The 20,119-nt window shown below is 36.7% G+C and overlaps 2 protein-coding genes across 2 annotated transcripts; both read right to left on the bottom strand.

The window, feature by feature from the left end:
* Window positions 1-6,670: 6,670 nt before the first annotated feature.
* LOC131003756 (protein DAMAGED DNA-BINDING 2-like) lies at window positions 6,671-8,747 on the bottom strand. Its single transcript, XM_057930305.1, has 6 exons — window positions 8,590-8,747; window positions 8,347-8,474; window positions 7,609-7,731; window positions 7,421-7,509; window positions 7,203-7,323; window positions 6,671-6,896 (listed from the first exon to the last, which is right to left on the bottom strand). Exons 1-6 carry the CDS (start codon window positions 8,711-8,713, stop codon window positions 6,813-6,815), a joined length of 669 nt encoding a protein of 222 aa, XP_057786288.1. The 5' UTR covers window positions 8,714-8,747; the 3' UTR covers window positions 6,671-6,812.
* A 4,918-nt stretch (window positions 8,748-13,665) lies between these two features.
* Window positions 13,666-15,207, bottom strand: LOC131003767 (transcription factor bHLH36-like). The gene is made up of 3 exons (XM_057930316.1): window positions 14,830-15,207; window positions 14,280-14,612; window positions 13,666-13,873 (listed from the first exon to the last, which is right to left on the bottom strand). The coding sequence occupies exons 1-3, from the start codon at window positions 15,082-15,084 to the stop codon at window positions 13,781-13,783; spliced, it is 681 nt and encodes a 226-aa protein (XP_057786299.1). The 5' UTR covers window positions 15,085-15,207; the 3' UTR covers window positions 13,666-13,780.
* Window positions 15,208-20,119: the final 4,912 nt, after the last annotated feature.

Genomic DNA, 20,119 nt, shown 5'->3' with positions numbered 1-20,119 from the left:
GTTTGATAAGAAGATCTTTGGGCATCTTAAAGCAGAACTGATCACCATCCTTCATGGGACGTAGTGCATGAAAGTTATGAGCAGCTACGTCAGAGCGTCGTTGTCCCCGGTTAGAAGCCATCTCCGCATATGATTTGTGGGCATCAATCTTCTCTCCCATATCAGTAACTTGTTGACGAAGCGGATTCGTGGGATTAGAAAAGGAAGCCGTCGCCCCATTAAGGTTAGGGTTGGGATTCCCTTGTGCTTGCGTAAGGGAAGTATCATCCGGAACCACAATTGTACGTTGAGATCCCTTGGCGCCATCAGAAAAAACCACCATTCCAGACTGTTCGTTGGCCTTGTTTAAAGCCAAGTTCGGATTAGCAGAAGTAGCAGGCGAAACTGAACTAGGGTGTTTCCTAGGGGAAGAAACAACACGAGCGTTCGGGTTAAAATTGTTAGAAACGAGGGGAAGGTTTAGGCCCCCCTTGCCCGACATGGTGCAGCAAGAGAGGACGCCGGAAGCAAACAACGGCGAGACTTACGGCGGCGCAACTAGGGTTACGCTAGAGAGGGTTTTCATGGTTCAGATGATAAAACTCAAATTTTACCATAGATCTAAACATAATAGAAGTTGAAACTGGATGCATCAGTCACAATTCCGTCAGCCCACCAGGCCAGCCCATCGGATTTTCGGGCTAGCCCTATCGGGTTCCGGGTTAGTCGGGTGCGGGCTAATCGGGCTGGTGGTTTTTCGGGTTGCGATTTTTCAACCCTAACCCTCTAATTTTGTCGGGTTATTCGGGTCGGCCCACGGGTTTCGGGCTGCATTGACATCCCTACCTACACCCCTGAGGAGACGGACATCATCGTCCAAATTTGGATAGAGGAGACAAACGACGCCATCCGTGGGACAAATCAAAAGGGGTACGATTACTGGAAGAGGATCGTCGCCCGTGTCAACCCCATCATCGGCGCCAACCTCAAGCACCGCCAGATTCAAGGGCACTGGACCCGAGTGGCCCAAGAGGTGCGGTTGTGGGAGAGTATTTGGGTGGAGGCGCGCAGCCGGTGGCCGTCTGGCCATTCTGACGATATGCTCCAGGACAAGGCCCAAACTCTTTTCAAAAGTCGGAGCGCAAATAACGCCTCCTTCAACTACTGGAATGCGTGGAGAATTCTCCGGATCAACCACAAGTTCAAGTCGATGTACCTCGAGGGAGACGTGCATTCCTCCAAGAGGACAAAGACGACGGAGGAGGGCGCCTTCACCTCCTCGGCGTCGGGCGAGGAGATCTCGTCTGCCCAGCCGATTGGGAACAAGGCGGCGGCGAGGGCGGCGAAAGCGAAGGGGAAGGGGAAGGCGGCGGCAAGCTCCGAGCAGTCATCAGATTACAAAGAGGCATTGGATCGGTCCGATCAGAACTTGAAAAAAATCACAACCGAATATGCCAACGAGCTCAAGGAGAGGGAGCTCGACATGCAACTCCTCAGTCTGGATACATCGCATATGAGCGATGCACAGAGGATGGCCCACGAGCACATGGTCCAAGAAATGCTCAACCGTCGTGGTCTTATCTAGACTAGGAGTTTAATTTATGTAATTTAAATTATGTTTTTAATTTTTTTTTAATGTAATTTTTAGGTTTTTTATTTTAATGAAATTTTAATTATTAGTGAAATGTGTTATTCAAATTTGAGCAATTAAATTTAAGTCAAAAGCATAAAAATCAAAACTAATGCTATCATGTAAGCTATCATGTAACCCCAATGCAGCATCTTTACACCATATGGTCCCCCCTCATAAAGTAGGCTATCATGTAAGCTATCATGTAACCCCATTGCGGATGCTCTAAGCAAATAGTGGATAGTAGTTGATAGTAGTGGGTATTGTTGTGAGTGGAGTTTGGGTCTGTGAGTAAAGTATCTACATACAATTAGTCTATATGTTTTCTCTGACCTCGCCAGAGAAATCGGTCGCCAGCGGAATGGTGATTTCGCTGCTCTGACTCTGATTTCTCTGGTGATGCATTTCGCTGCTCTGACTCTGATTCCTCTGGCGTCTTGATTTCTCTGCTCTGGCATTCGATTCATCTGACTGGTAGAATATGCAAGGGTGGTTAGTCTATAGCTGAGGGATCAGTTAGAAAATATGCAAGAGTTAAGGGAGTTCAGTTTTAGGTTAGTTAAAACAGATCCAACGGATCTGTTCCTTCATTCCAGAAGTCGGCGCGCAGCTCAAATCTTCTCAACCGCTATTTCTCTTGTTTAAATACCTAGATTAGTTGTTGAGTTGTAGCTTAATATTTTCCATTACTGTAAACTAGTTGAGAGTGAGGATACATAGCAATCTTGATAGATTTGTAGGCTATACACTTCTTCTAGTGTTGAGAGTTCTCAATTGTAATTGTAAAGTTCTTGAGTGTTCATAGTGAAATAGAGTGGATCGTTTCTTCTCTGTGGATGTAGGATTGAAAAATCCGAACCACGTAAATCTTGTTTGTGTTCATTTCTTTTCTGTTCTTGCTGCGTTGATCATTCAATCAATTCCACAACAAGTGGCGCCGTCTGTGGGAAACGGAAGATCGACGCACACCAACTGTTCGAGATTTGAATCGGAGGAAATCTGAATCGGGGGAGTTCTTGATCGGTGGAGGAATCACCATTCTTTTCACTACTACGACGTGCTGAATCTCAAGACTGGAGATCTACCAAATGTCGATTGCTAAATTCGACACCGAGAAATTCACAGGGAAGAATGATTTCTCCCTGTGGAGAATGAAGATGAGGGCCGTTCTCATTCAACAGGGCCTTGATGATGTTCTTACCACAGAGAAGGCACCTAAAGAAGGAGATGGGAAGGTGAAGTTCGCTGAAATGCAAAAGAAGACTCATAGCACTATCATCCTGCATCTGGGAGATAAAGTGCTAAGAGAGGTGTTAAAAGAAGACACTGCAGCTGCAGTATGGGCTAAACTGGAGAGCCTCTACATGACCAAGTCTCTGGCAAATCGGCTCTTCTTGAAGAAGAGGCTGTATTCCTTCAGAGTTTCAGAGGAGAAGAATCTATCTGATCAATTGGATGAATTCAATAAAGCCGTTGATGATTTGGCTGATATTGATGTAAAGCTAGAAGACGAAGACAAGGCAATCCAGCTCCTTAGTGCCCTGCCCAAATCCTATGACAACATGAGGGATGCCATGCTGTATGGGAGGGAGACTGCTATCTCTCTGGATGAAGTCATGAATGCCTTAAAATCTAGGGAGTTACAAAAGGCATCTGATGGCAGGTAAGAAACCGCAAGTGAAAGCCTCAATGTCAAAGCAAAGTCCAACAAAGGAAAATTCAAGAAGCCTTTCAAAGAAAAGAAGGCAGGATCAGGAAAGAAGGAGGATGATGAGAAGGAAAACAAGAAATGCCACTACTGCAAGAAGACAGGGCATATCAAGAAAGACTGCTACAGCTGGAAAAGAAAACAAGCTCAAAAAGGCTCAGACACTGCAGACCTTGCTGAAAATTTCCAAGAAGCTGAAGCTTTAAACATCACATCTTCTAAAACTCAGAATAATTGGATATTAGATTCAGGGTGTTCTTTCCATATGTGTCCTAACTTGAATTGGTTTGTTGATTTGCAGATGAAGGACCTGGGATCTGTAGTTTTGGGGAACAACCAAGTCTGCCCTGTCAAAGGCATTGGTGCAATCAAGTTAAAGCTACATGATAATTCTGTAAGGCTCCTAACTGAAGTTAGATATATTCCTAGTCTAAAAAGGAATTTGATATCCCTTGGATCTCTACAAATGAAAGGCTATGAGTTTAAATCATGTGTTAATGATATATATGTCTTAAAAGAAGATAAAGTTGTGTTGAAAGGAACCAGAAAACAGACTTTGTATCATTTAGTTGCTGAAACTATTGTTGGTGAGTCTGAAATTGCCTCTACTTGTGATATTGAATTGTGGCATGAGAGACTTGGGCATGTTAGTGAAAAAGGATTAATTGAACTAAAGAAACAGGGTATACTGAGTTTATCTGCTGATGAAAAACTGAACACTTGTGATGCATGTGAATTAAGTAAAAGCAAGAAACTTCCATATCCTGTTGGCAAACATGTCTCATCTGCACCACTTCAATATGTTCATTGTGATCTGTGGGGTCCATCCAAAACCACCACTATAGGTGGAGGAGTATATTTCATGTCTCTAATAGATGATTTCTCTAGGAAAGTCTGGGTTTACATTTTAAAACACAAGTCTGATGCCTTTGATAAATTTGTTGAGTGGTGTAATGCTGTTGAGAATGAAAAGGGATGTAAGTTGAAATGTTTAAGGACTGATAATGGCTTAGAATTCACCTCTGAAAAATTTCAAGAATATTGTAAAGATAGGGGAATTAAAAGACATAAATCAGTACTTGGAAATCCCCAACAGAATGGGGTTGTAGAGAGAATGAATAGAACTCTCCTTGAGAGAGTTAGGTGTATGCTCTGTAGCTCAGGTTTGCCACCCAAATTTTGGGGAGAAGCAGTCACCACTGCTGCTTATCTTATAAATAGATGCCCTTCTAGTGCTATTGAGTTTAAAACTCCTGAAGAACTGTGGACTGGTAGGGCTGCTGATTACTCAAACTTGAGGAAATTTGGATGCTTAACATATATGCATGTTAGGCACGATAAGTTGGAACCCCGAGCATTGAAATGTGTTATGGTGGGATATCCAACAGGGGTTAAAGGGTATAGGCTCTGGTGCATAGAATCTGGAAAGGGAAAACTTCTAGTCAGTAGAGATGTAGTGTTTAAAGAAAACATAATGCCTCTAAAAGAGCAATCTACTACTGAGTATACTAGTAAAGGAGTTGAAGTAAACACTGATAAAACTAGTGATAACACACCTATTAATGATGAAATGTCTAGAGTATCAGAAGTGACAGGTATAAAACAGGAGGAAGATGATCAACAAAAGGATAACACTGAGGATCTCAGTGATTATCATCTAGCTCGTGACAGAACTAGGAGAATTACCAGACCTCCAGCCAGATACTCTGAAGCAGATCAAGTTAGCTTTGCTTTCTCAGTAGCTGAAGAGGTAAATTACAGAGAGCCTAAGTCCTATAAAGAAGCAATTCAGTGCTCTGAAAGCAAGCAATGGATCAAAGCTATGGAGGAGGAAATAGAGTCTTTATTGAAAAATAAGACTTGGATCCTGGTGGACAGACCTAAGAACCAGAAATGTGTAACATGCAGATGGTTATACAAGAAAAAGGTGGAGGTTCATAATGGTGCAGAGGTCATCAGGTATAAAGCCAGGTTAGTTGCTAGAGGTTTCTCTCAGCAAGAAGGTATAGATTTTAATGAAATCTTTTCTCCAGTTGTTAAACACTGTTCTATTAGACTTATACTTGCTCTAACTGCACACCGAGATTTAGAATTGCAACAGATGGATGTTAAAACAACTTTTCTAAATGGTGAGTTAGAGGAAACTATATACATGAATCAACCAGAGGGATTTGAAGTAGCTGGCTGTGAAGGTCAGGTATGTCTCTTGAAAAAGTCTTTGTATGGACTGAAGCAAAGTCCAAGACAGTGGAATAAAAGGTTTGATGAATTCATGATAAGTATAGGTTTCAAGAGAACATTGCATGATAGATGTGTATACTTGAAAGAAGTTGCTAAGTCTGTGGTTGTTTACTTAATCTTGTATGTTGATTATATGCTTATTGCTAGTAGTTCTAGTACTGAAATTGATAAATTAAAGCAATCATTGAGTGCTGAATTTGATATGAAAGATCTAGGGACTCCTAGAAGAATTCTTGGTATGGATATCAAGAGAGATAGGAAAAATATGAAACTTATGCTTGTTCAATCTGATTACTTGAAGAAAGTTTTGTTAAAATTCAATATGAATGAAGCAAAAGTTGCTCAGGTTCCTATAGCTCAACATGTTAAGCTGTCTAGTAGTCAATGTCCTGTTACTAGTGAAGAGCTTAATGAAATGAGTGTTATTCCTTATGCAAATGTGGTAGGTAGCATCATGTATTCTATGCTTTGTACTCGGCCTGATTTGGCTCATGCTGTTAGTCTTGTAAGTAGATTTATGGCAAATCCAGGAAAACCACATTGGCTTGCATTAAAAGGAGTATTAAGATACTTGAAAGCAACTGTTAATAAAGGAATTATGTTTCAAGGTGGAGCTACTGATATAAGTCAAGCTCTAGTTGGCTTTACTGATTCTGATTATGCAGGAAGTATCACTACGTCAGATTCGCTCATAGATAACGGATTTTATCCGTTATCTATGTGCGAAAACATCCGTAATATATAATGGTGTAATGTATGTGGATTTCATACATAACGGAGATTTAAGCGTTATCTATTCTATTATACATAACGTATTATATCCGTTATCTATAGTATTATATCCGTTATCTATTCTATTATACATAACGATTGTTTATATATACGTAACGGATTATATCCGTTATCTATAGTATTATACATAACGTTTCAAACCGTCATGAAAGTTTAATATTCACTGTTATGTACACACCTATACATAACGGTTTTTTTATATTAATAACGTTTGGTAATCCGTTGTGTATAACGTTTTTGACCGTAATTAGATTTCTATTTCTCCGTTATCTATTAATTTATACATAACAGTATAAATAATAAAACCAACAATAATAATATTATATATCATCCAAAATATTTAATTTTATATTATTATCATAAAAAAGAATTCATACAAGATTTGAATATAGTCAAAATTCAACAACTGCTCTATCTATACTATTATGCCTTACAAAAATACTAAACATATTAAATATGCAACTAGCTAGTCATATGGTACAACTTTTCTTGTGAATTCACAAGCCTCTTCAGCTCAACGTACGACTCATTTAATCCACCACAAACCTGCCACAAAATCATACAAAGAGCCAACCAAGAATCACAATATAGAAAAATACTTACAAAAAGTAAAAAGATATCAATGACTAGAAAAATAATAATTTATCTTCTCTAGACTTAAGTGACAATAATCAAGTTATACTTATTTCTCATGTAAGATGAATTGGTGAAACTAGTGACAGTTATCCAACAATGTAGGCGAACTAGAAAGACCATCAGTAAAGATGACAAGGGAGTTATATACAAGATAACATTTTAACACCAGACACTAGATGTCAATTTTATTTGTTTTAACACACGATTTGGAGATACCTGCCACCCACTAGGATTGAGGTTGACCAATGACAACGAAATTCCAGTTTCTAAATCAGTGCTGCTGACTGTTCCATCTGAAGACGCACCATAAACTGTTCCATCATTTAACGGATTAAACCTGTACAATGTGATAGTCAACCATCTAGTCATGATATTGTTCATGCACAAATGTCATTGGCCAATTACGAAAATCAAATGAAACCAGCATAACTCACTTCATGTTATTCAATATGCAGCTATGTATGTTTCCATATACTATCCTCTCGTGCACCTTCCCATAATCCCAAACTCCAAGCTGTCCTTTCTATACCACAACCACAGAAAGAATAACTATATTACTCAGTTATTCAAATAAATGTACTTAAAATTGAGAGCCATAGAGTTGAGAGAATGAAGGGCTAACCTTGTCACCAGATATAAGAATGTTGTTTTTTGACGGGTGGAACTCCAAACATGTAACACGCCTGCTATGATATCTAATTACTGCACAGTTCACTTTATTTGGAATCACAAATGCTGGCTTCATCTGTTCAGAGCAAAGTAATAAATAATATTTGAGAACATGCAAGCCATAAATTGTCATGTGAAACAACCTTCATAATTAGAAGAGAGCAACCAAACACATTAGGTGCTTCAAATGAATAGTACTATGAGAAAAACTAAATAGTACTATATCACACAAATTTCTAGGCTCTACTAGACCTACAAAACATATGAAAAATATGTGATCTTAGATTTCTATATGTTTCACAAGAATTATCTCATAAATTCTTGCATGCAATAAGAAAACGCCTTGGGACCATCCACGCGTCTACCACAAACCAGCCAATAAGATCCAGCTAGACCGGTCATAATAACAATTCTACTATTTCACAATACAAAGATGAGTACAATCGAACCATGGTGTAAACTATCACCACCAACACCCTTGTACATTCAAAACTCAAAAGTCCAACCAAATCGAAAACTTTCAAACCTCCAGACATTGATAACAAAACAACAAGTAATGGATGTTCAAACCTCAAGATATTGATAAGAATCTATATAACAATGTAGCCCTAGGGATAAATCAGAAGAAGAAATAATGGTCACAAAGACAAGCCAATTCTAAATATTCAAAGAGCATGCTGAGAGACATTACCGCAGGCACACGACACCTAAGTTGGCGCTCGAAAAGATACTTCAACGAACTATGAGAGGTCTTCAAGGGTGCAGGCGAAACCCCAAACTCAGTAGCCACTTTGTGCGGGCATGTCATCGTGGTATGCCCTTCAATTCAAAAACCAATAGGGAGAATGCCCCTTATTTTATCTCATGGCACCATGGTATGAAAACGAAAACAATTTCAAAACAGCAAACACACAATATTTCCAACATCAATTACCAGGCATTTTGCAAAGGAAACATGGCTTCATAGGGCAGTCAATGTAAGTGGCGCCCTGAAACCTCATCATTTTGCTCTGTTCCCTGTCGATCATATTCACATGAATCAGATCCCAGCAAGACATCAAATAAAAAATAATCCTACTGATTCCTTTCCACGTACCAAAATCTAAAATCTCAATTTCTGCAATTGCATAAACTTCAACGAACAAATAGGATATATGAATATTGAAAGTGCCTCATCTATTAGTAGATTTCTCCTGATAAAATTCTTAAAACGTATAGGAGAAACATCACCACATACATATTACACTGATAGTAAGGAATTGAGGATAGCATCACACCACACATTCATAACCAACTCAGTTCAACAAATTAGCCAAATACGTAAATTCGTTAAATTAAGCCATCTTTGCCCATTATTCAGCTTAACGCGGCAATAATGAGTAACTCTCACTCACAAGTACAAACTCAAACATCAATTTGCTGAATTCAGCAAGAATAAAAAGTAAGAAATACAATTAGGGCTCGATTTTATGGATGAGACAGGAAACTTAGCTTCGAAAAGGGAGAATTGCGGCTACCCTGCTTTGTAACCAAGGAGAGCGGCACGACGACGAACTTTCGACGCACGACAGCTCCGGAGGATCGACGGAGGCGGCAGCCTGCAGGCCCTCACCTGCTCGGCGGAGAAATGTAACAGCAGCGAGAGATAGGGAAAGAGTCGAGAGAGAGCTAGGACTCGGTTTCTATTATCTTCGTGTGTGAGGGAGATCTGTTCTTGAGAGTGAGTGAGAGAGGTAACGAGAGAGCGGAGGTGACAACCACTCGCCCGACCATTCACTAGTCTTCCAGTTGCAGCGGCAACGGTATTTCTTTCTATGAAAGCTAGGGCTCAAAATCGGAAAGGAAAGGGGGGAGAAGAAAGCCTCCGGTGTGGAGGCATCAACAACGCCGGAGAGAAGGGCACTGCGTTGCTGGATTTCGGCTCAGGCGGCGGCGATTCCTGATTTGGGGAGGAAATTAGGGCTCCCCTTTTGTCTTCATCCGTGATTTCTGAGAGAGAAGAATGGATGATGGGAAGAAGTAGTCAAGGAGCGGCGCCCTCGGCCAGACACGGCCTCGCCGGAGCCGGTGGGAAGGCGGACAGAGAGAGGATTGCGGTGTTGAGCGTGATGGAGAAGATAGAAAGAGGCTAGGTCCGATTTGGGGAAAATTATGTGGGGGTTAGGGTTTTGATTTTTTATAATATTATTAAATTTAAAAATAAATATAAAAAATAATACATAACAGTTTTGAGACGCTCATATATAACGGTTAAAACAACCGTTATAAAAAGATGTTCATAGATAACGGTCGGCTTAACAGTTTTGTAATACCGTTATGTATGTAACTAATAGATAACACACAAACATAACGGATTAACTCAAACCGTTATCTAAGCTTATGGACAACACTACATAGATAACGGTTTTTTGTCAAAACCGTTATCTTTTCCTAAAATGCGCTCATACATAACGGTTTTTTAAAAAAACCGTTATGTATGAGGTGTTATGTATGTGCATTTTTGTAGTAGTGTATAGATACAAGGAAGTCCCAATCTGGATATGTATTTACACTTTATGGAACAGCAGTGAGCTGGAAATCTACATTACAATCTGTAATAGCTCTTTCCACTACAGAAGCCGAATTCATGGCTGTCACAGAAGCAGTGAAAGAAGGTATATGGCTAAGAGGTATGCTATCTGAGTTAGGTATTAATCAACAGGTAGTCTCTATTCTTTGTGATAATCAAAGTGCAATTCATTTTGTTAAACATCAATCTTTTCATGAGAGGTCTAAACATATAGATGTTAGATTTCATTTTGTTAGGGATTTAGTTGACAAGGGTGAAGTTATAATAGAGAAAGTGTCAACTGATGATAATGCTTCAGATATGCGTACGAAATCTTTACCAACTGTTAAGTTCCAAAAGTGTTGTTCTTTGATTGGTATGAGCTCTCTTGAGGAGAGCTAGTTGTTTGTCTAATCCATGCAGGTAGCTCGGTGTATTCTAATTGTATTAGATAAGGTGGAGAATTGTGAGTAAAGTATCTACATACAATTAGTCTATACGTTTTCTCTGACCTCGCCAGAGAAATGGGTCGCCAGCGGAATGGTGATTTCGCTGCTCTGACTCTGATTTCTCTGGTGATGCATTTCGCTGCTCTGACTCTGATTCCTCTGGACCTGATTTCTCTGGTGATGCATTTCGCTGCTCTGACTCTGATTCCTCTGGCGTCTTGATTTCTCTGCTCTGGCATTCGATTCCTCTGACTGGTAGAATATGCAAGAGTGGTTAGTCTATAGCTGAGGGATCAGTTAGCAAATATGCAAGAGTTAAGGGAGTTCAGTTTTAGGTTAGTTAAAACAGATCCAACGGATCTGTTCCTTCATTCCAGAAGTCGGTGCGCAGCTCAAATCTTCTCAACCGCTATTTCTCTTGTTTAAATACCTAGATTAGTTGTTGAGTTGTAGCTTAATATTTTCCATTACTGTAAACTAGTTGAGAGTGAGGATACATAGCAATCTTGATAGATTTGTAGGCTATACACTTCTTCTAGTGTTGAGAGTTCTCAATTGTAATTGTAAAGTTCTTGAGTGTTCATAGTGAAATAGAGTGGATCGTTTCTTCTCCGTGGATGTAGGATTGAAAAATCTGAACCACGTAAATCTTGTTTGTGTTCATTTGTTTTCTGTTCTTGCTGTGTTGATCATTCAAGCAATTCCACAACAGGGTCGCACTATTATTGTGAGTGGAGTTTGTTTACCATATTCGATTGCTCAACTCGCAGTGGTCGAGAGCATTGACGAAGCTGAGATTTTGCAATGGTAATTAAATTATGGTCGATCCCACAGTGAGTTGGTGTAGTTGAGTCTCCATTCTCGCGATACTCTTAAGATGCAAAGTGATCCTACACACCCTATAACCTCAATTTATTGATAAACTAATTTTACTCAGTTGATTAATGGCCTATTAACTAATCATGTCAAATTAAATATTTTGGAATCGTGCTTAGCATTTCAAGAACACACATGCAGTTTGTTAAGCACACACAATTTATAAGTTCATGTCTGTTACATTTTACACGCATAATTATAAACTTAATAAACTTAGTCGGACATAAAGTAAATATCGAAAATAATAATTAAATAAGAAGTGAAAAAAAAAAAAAAACAACTTATTGTTAAAAGCTAAATCGGACAACACCAACACCTTTGATGGAAACATGCAAATAACAAAATATTGTCTCGCCCTAAATGGGACTTAGCGATAAATAATAATTAAACTGATTTCAAGTGCGACTAAACATAAAAATGTGGCTCGAAGTCGTACTGAGCCGAAAACCAACAACAACTATTTATTGGGGAATTTTGGGTGTGGGCCTATGTTACACCATAAACTTTTTCATATAATAATATTAGATTATTTTTTAAAATATTTGGTAAAATTTAAGAGAAATTGGGACTCATTTGGACTTAAAACGTTTAGATTGACAGGTTTAGAAAGTTGATGGGTAGAAAATGAATGTGCTCTAAAATTCCATTATCATTGGTTAGTCAAGTAGCACTTGCTTATGCTCAATTACTGACAAGAGCATCGAACATTGAAACATATTGTTTATGTTCCATTAATAATATGTCTCATTTCTTTTAGATACCACTGCAAAAAAAAAAAAAAAAAAAAAAAAAAAAATATGAGGCTTGGTAGCTATTATGTGTGTCATAAAAATTAGTGACATTTGATGATGTAGCTAATCAATAATAGTTACATTTTCAAACGCTACTAATGTTTGTAACACGAATATTAGCTACCAAGTCTCATGTCACTATTAAAAACTTTTTTTGTAGTGTACGTGAATTAAGAAAAAGTATAGTTAGTGTGCAAAGTGAGTAGGGGGAAGATATTTAAAGATTATTTGAAGTGAGTTGGTGTATAAAATGAGTTGGGTCCACCATTAACAATATTTTAAATAGTTAAGTTTTTACTAAAAAGGGTATGAAACATTACTAGTGAGATAATCCAATATAGTAATTGGAACATTACTAATGGAAGCGGATGAAGTAATTGGAGAAATAACCAATGCAACAGTTTGATAGAGATAGAAGAAAGATGAAATGGAAAGACAGGGCATTTGGAGTAGGAAGTGTGAGAACGCTTATGGCAGTTTTTAAATAGCCAGAAAGGTTTGAAGTCTAATCACTCATCCATCTATCATCTAACAGATGAACTATACACAGGCATCACAAATGCCACACCAATTTTCCAGTCAATTATAGCATCACTATGTTCATTCATATTCAATGAATTCACTAATATATATCAAATGGCAAAGTTTAGGCAAGAAAAAAAAAATAGTCAAAGAGTATGTGATCAATATCTTATCAATGAGAACCCAGAATTAACTAGCTAATGCCACATTCGATATATCTATATACGAACGAAGAAAATAATACTATATACTAAAAAAAACATTAATTCTAACATCTGGAAAAGAATAGCACGTACATTCGAGTAGAGAGATTCAATTTCATTCTGGAATAAGCAACTACTTTCCTCAAACATCACAAAGGTTGTTTCCCATCTATAGCAGAATTAACTTGATCTCCTAGATCATGACATGACACAAGCACCAAGCTGATTTCGTATTAATTTGATAACAAAACATCAAAATAATCATAAGCACAGCAAAATTAATAAATTCCAATACCTGGAGATCGGACACAATCTGAACTCACTACAAAAAAGGTTTTTATTAGTGATATGAAACTTGATAGTTAATATTCGTGTCATAAAAATTAGTGACGTTTAAAAGTGTAACTAATAAGTGATTAGCTAACTACATCATCAAATATCACTAATTTTTATGACACATATAATAGCTACTAAACCTCGTATCACTAGTGGATTTTTTTTTTGTTTTTGTTTTTTTGTTTTTTTGTAGTGACTCGAGTAAATAACAATCTCAACATTTTTGTACAAAATGATTGCTAGTTTTGAAAAGCAAATGGTTAACACTATTTGGAGACAGGGAGATTGCAGAATAGACAGAAATCATTAAAACAATTAATGTTAAGCTTAATTGCAACAGTAAATTAAGATACTAGAAACAACCATTGATTTGTATGTACAAATTCCACCTCAACTCAAGCTAGCTGTCGTCAGCTGCCGTATAAGCAAATCTTATCAAATTGTCCAGCCGCTCTTGTAGCTCAGGTAGATTAACGCTACTCGAATCATTAAGCTGAAAATATGAAATCAAATAAAACTTAATTAAAAAAGAAAAAGAAATCATATATATGTAGGAATCACGATAGCAAAAACCCTAAGAATTTCTACATACATATATGATATGATAGTCAAATCCATTTATGTAGAAAGAATATAGTAAACTGATTGTACGTACTGGATGAATATGAGGTACGTAAGATGAGGGTGATGTGGTAGAAACGCAGTGAACTACGTTGTGCTGTCTATAATTATCTTAATTTTTCATTCTTGAATTCAAATCTATGTAGAACCATTCAATAAGAAACGTGAATTCATTAACTACAACTAAACTAGTATATATGTAATTGCTATTGTGTTTCATGATAGTGAAATCTACTATTGCAGAAAGAAAATAGACTAGTAGAATAAATTGATATTACCTCGATATGAATTGTTTGGAGGAAAGTTGAGGGTGCTGTGGTGGTAGAAACGCAGTGAACTACGTTGAGCTGTCTATCAAGCAAATATGCAAGCACCTTTGAAAGGGGGAAACTCTTGTTGCTGAGGCTATGAGTAATCAAGATCTCCATCCCATCTTTAAAAAGGTTTATCTTCACACAACGAGGCGAATCACCGGCATTCGTGGTTGGATCAGCAGAAGTGGTAATATTCCTCAATTTGTCTCTCCTTTTCTGCAGTTGTTCAATGTTCTTCTTCATATCGTTAACATAATTCACAGCCTGGTGCATGTGATCAGATACAGCGCGCTTCCCCTAAATATATATCCATCACACCACAAAGATAATATTATCCCTCCTTGGAGCCAAAAAAAAAAAAAATGAATGAGAGAGACTGAAATTAATTCTCTCTTGTAGAAAATGAGGAAAAAGAAAGGAGTGAATTTTTTTTTTTATCCTTGCTTTCCTCGTGATGATTTACAATCAAAGAGAAGACGCCCTATATAAGCAGAGTTGTGATGAATTTGGTCACCTTGACATATTGGAGGGGAAGAAGAGACCTGAGTGAAGCATAAAGGCCAGACATTTCTTGCCTTCTCTGCCTTTCAGTAAATCTATGAGCAGTCTTCTTAGAGTCTTGATTGTTCTCTTCAACTTGGCTGCTGGCCGACGACTTTTTCACAGTATTTTGATTGCCATCTGGAATGGGACAATCGGCAAGCAGATCTTCTAGCTCCAAAAATATGGAAGGATCCTCAGATACCCCATCGCTCGAAATAGGAAGCATTCCAGCTAGACCTTCTTTTTTCTTTCTTTCTCTGAGTGAAGAAATGTTGTGCTTATAAAAATACACAGAAGCAAGCAGCCTACCAAAGGAACAGTAAGTCTAGTATCCCCTCAAAATTAAACAAGGCCAGTAGTATATTACTCGTAGGAGTATTATGTACTCCCTCCGTCCACCAAAAAAACTCCCAGTTGGGGTTCGGCACGGAGACTAAGAAAACTGAAAAAGGTGGTGTAAAGGTGGTGTAAAAGACTAAAAGGGTAGTGTTTATGTATTGTGATTACTTTTACCAATTTTTCACTAGCTATTTGATAACAAAAATAATAATAACAAAAATAATAATAACAACAACAACAACAATAATAATAATAATAATAATAATAATAATAATAATAATAATAATAATAATAATAATAATAATAACAACAACAACAACAATAACAATAACAATAACAATAATAATAAAAATAATAATAACAATAATAATAATAATAATAATAATAACAACAACAATAATAAGAATTATAAGAATAACAATAACAATAATAATAATAACAATAATAAGGATAATAATAACAATAATAATAATAACAACAATAATAATAAGGATAATAATAATAATAATAATAATAATAATAATAATAAGGATAATAATAATAATAATAATAATAATAATAAGGATAATAATAATAATAATAATAATAATAATAACAATAATAAGGATAACAATAACAACAACAACAACAACAACAATAATAATAATAATAATAATAATAATAATAATAATAATAATAATAATAATAATAACAATAATAATAATAATAATAACTATAACAATAATAATAATAATAATAATAATAATAATAACTATAACTATAACAATAATACTAATAATAATAATAATAATAATAATAATAATATATTATTATTATTATTATTATTATTATTATTAATAATATTAATATTAATAATAATAATAATAAGGATAATAATAATAATAATAATAATAACAATAATAATAACTATAACTATAGCAATAATAATAATAATAATAATAATAATAATAATAATAATAATAATAATAATAATAATAATAATAATAATAATAATATGTTTAAGGGAGACTAATTACATAAGTAATGGTAGAGTAAAGTGGGCCCAATAGGTAAAAGTGTAGTAATTTTAAAAGCAATGGAGGGTATAATTGTCCAAAAAGCAGAGTAGGAGTTTATTTCGTGGACAAATATTTAAGGGCAAGTAGGAGTTTTTTTGGTGGACGGAGGGAGTTATTAAGTAGGTACAGTTGGTGTAAATTCACTTGTATTAGTGTGGTGTGGTGCTCAACCTAATTACTCCCTACATCTATGGAAATCGTAATCTATTACTATACTTCCACGAAAATTGCAGTCTTTGTTTTTTTAAACTATTCTTTATATTTTAAACCCCATTCATACTTAAATATTGGACAATATTATCCAATATTGAATAAGAAAAGATAAGAAAATTTTACCAATGATGAATAAGAAAAGATGAGAAAATATTATCATTTTCTCATATGTTTACTAAGGGTGCGTTCTCTTTGATTGTAAATTTATCATGGAAAAAAGAAGGATAAACAAAATTTCACCCTTCAAATCCTTCATTTCTTTTCCCACATTTCCTACCTGATCCTCACGCATTCCTCATTTACACTACAAAGAAGGGATAATATTATCACACCATTTTTGGAGGGACAATAGTATCCCTCCTTTGTAGTGTAAATGTGGAATGAGTAAGCGTCAAGTAGGAAATATGGGAAAAGAAAAGAAGGATTTAAATGGTGAAATTTTGTTTATTCTTCATTTTCCCATGATAAATTTACAACCAAAGATAACGCACCCTAAAGATAAAAAGATGAGAAAATGTTGGAAATATTTTCACAACCCTACCTTACGATAATATTATCCAACATTGGAGAGAAAATGAGTAAAAATTGGCTGTCCGAGAAAATATTTCACCCTGCTCAGAGAAAATTTTCCATCATAGTAAACATGTGAAAATGATGGAAAATTAATGAAAATATATTTTTTCTCTCTTTTTCCTTCAAAGTAAACCCACTTTCAAAGTAAACGCACCCTAATCATTTATCAAAATATGTGCGCTGCAAACTACACTACAAAACTTTCGTGGACTTATGAAGTATGCATTATTTTTTATTTAGAGGCTATTTGACTAAGTTAATAAACTTCTTAAAACAACTTATAAGCATCGATTTTAATTTCTTATGTTTTAGTTTTCTTGTAATTATTGGGGGGTTTACACCAATGCGGGTCCATACCGCAACATTCCGTTGTAGTCAGGGGCGGGGCCATACTTTCAATTCAGGGGGCTCAAAAAAAATTTTAAAAAGAAAATTAATAATTAAATTAAAAATAAATGATAATCAATAACACAATTATAATATTATTTAAATTACAAAAAACACATTTTAACAGATTTTCAAGCTCATATTCATGTTACGATGTATTTTGCAATAAAATTATTAAATATTGAATATTATATATAGTGCAAATACAGGATACAGTCTCTTTATAATTTGGATAAATTTTTAATTGAAATGGTATGAAACGATGTCGTTTAGGCCTCACAAAAACGTAGTCGTCTTTACTAATCCACGTAAATCCAATTCAACACTCTAGCGATCGAAAAAATTTGAGGGACAAAATTGCAAAACTTGAAAATATAGTGATTTAATTCGCCACTCAAAAGACGTTAAAATTGCAAATTCAAAATAGTTCGTGATTTTATTTTCCAAAATCCCATGAAACTTTGTAAGGCAAAGTAACTTTTAATATCAGATTCAAAAAATAAATCTCTAGAATCAAATCCAAGCAAGATAATGATGTAGATAAAATAGTATATTTTTTATTTTTAATATAAAATTACAAAAATATCCTAGTATTTTTTAAAATCCTGGGGGGGGGGCAGTGACCCACTGCCCCACCTAGGGATGGCAGTGGATCTTGGACCCGATCCAGATCCGTTTTACGGATCTGGATCTCAATTTTTTGGACCCCGACGGATCTGGATCTGGATCTCAGTTTTGAAAACGGATCTGGATCTGGATCTGGATCTGGAAACTTTAGATCCGGATCCGGCCCAGATCCGACCCATGGATCCGTTTTATTTTATATATATTTTTTATATTTTATATTTAGTTTACTAATAATATTAACTAAATTAAAAATAATAAATAAATTATATTTAAAATAATAAAAATTAAAAGTAATTAGATAAAAGTATTTTGTGTTATATTTTTCATGATGGAAATTAGATGTTGTTGATTTTGTGAAATTTTTTTAATTTAATTTTAAAATAGTAGATCCATGGATCTGGATCCGTGGACCCGCGGATCTGACGGATCTGGATCTGGATCTGGATTTGGATCTAGTATATGAAAACGGATCTGGATCTGGATCTGGTATTGGCCAGACTGATGCGTCTTCGACTTTTGGGCCATTTGGCCCTGTTTTTCTCTTTATTTGTGTCAGTTCAGGTCTGTCCAGGGGGAAAACAAAGTTGTGGAGGAAGGAAGATCAGTGGAGCGGAAACGGAAGAAATGCGGTCAGTATGGGCCTTACCAAGCCCAGATTGCTACATCATGTTTACCAGCATAAAGCTTCGGCCAACAAGTACCTCTCCAATTCAACTTGGGGCATGGGAACCTGGAGCAACCACCTGGTATGAGCCACACCGATAAGAGCAGTCGATCTGATCGTTACCGGAAGAAGCAGGCAGCCAGAGCCATAAAAGGAAGGTCAATCTCGGAGATCTCATGGAACAAGCGGAAGGTTGAAGAAGAGACTAGAAGGACCGAAGGGATGGGAAAGGTTGACTAAGCTTGCAGCTGGACGCCATCTTCAATCAGGATCAATCAAAGATCGAGCTAATTAAGGAAAGAAGATCCCGGCGAAGATTTGGAACCGGCGCAGCTAGGGTTAGGCCTCTACCATTCGGCAGTATAAAAGGCTAATGTTGTGCAACGTGAAGAAGCTCTTGGCACTCCAGAAACATTTTACTTTACTCTAGTTATTATTCGCCGCGTGTGGCATCAAAAACACTTTACATTTCCGTACTTTAATTCCGTCGTGTTGTTACTTTTGAACAAGTTCGAAGGCTTGAAGCCTAGGTATTACTTTATCTATTTCAGTATTTAATTTCGTTCAATCATGTGTTTACTTCTTTTCGCATCTATGAATTTTATTATGTGTGAGTAGTCCTTTAGGTGAGGTTTGAGGGGAGGAAATAATTGTTGTTAACATGTAAACATTCGTGAGGCACTTGCTCTTTCGGTTGAATCTCGTGGTTCCGGAAGGATCTGTTCGATATCATGGGCAGTAGAGACCTAACGGGAGACCCTCGTTCGGTAAAATGCTGTCCGTGTCAAGCAAAGGCCAGGGTATACCAAGGCGTGACAACCGGTATGCCCAAGACCGAGTAGCTGAGCAGCGTCAACAAAAGGCGTTGTAGATCCGGAAGGTGGGGAAAGGATTGATGGGATACACTGTCCTCCCTCAGTCTTGGGCTTCTCTAGAGAATATCCATCAACTGTGACGAGGCATAAAGCCATGGTTATCAAACGAGGAAAGCAATCTCGGCGCCGTAGCATGTCTATGACTGGTCGGTCGACAAGGCCGGAAATAGTTGAGTCCAGGAGGCATGTGTCACTCTAGTGCGGAGTTGGGGACCTCGGGAGAGAAGGTTGGTGAGGGTCATACTTGGTGAGTAACGGGTATGACTACTATCTAAGGAGGAGTGAAGCACTGCCTTGTGACCGGGGATTGTGTGACCTTCGGACCAAGTGATCACAATGAGATCAACCATCCTATATGCGAAGTGCAATTCCTTGAAACGCCCCAATGTCTTTGGGCCACGCCCTGGAATTGCATGGATCATGGACGGATCATCAGTGTGCCTATGACCGAAACGAATGTTAACAACAGTTATGACCTAACCGAATAACCTCACCCCTTTGTTATCATTGATTTTGTTATTTCTT

Source organism: Salvia miltiorrhiza, unplaced genomic scaffold (assembly GCF_028751815.1).
Source record: "Salvia miltiorrhiza cultivar Shanhuang (shh) unplaced genomic scaffold, IMPLAD_Smil_shh original_scaffold_266, whole genome shotgun sequence".
Classification (NCBI taxonomy): Eukaryota; Viridiplantae; Streptophyta; class Magnoliopsida; order Lamiales; family Lamiaceae; genus Salvia; species Salvia miltiorrhiza.
This window is presented reverse-complemented; position numbering and strand designations above follow the sequence as displayed.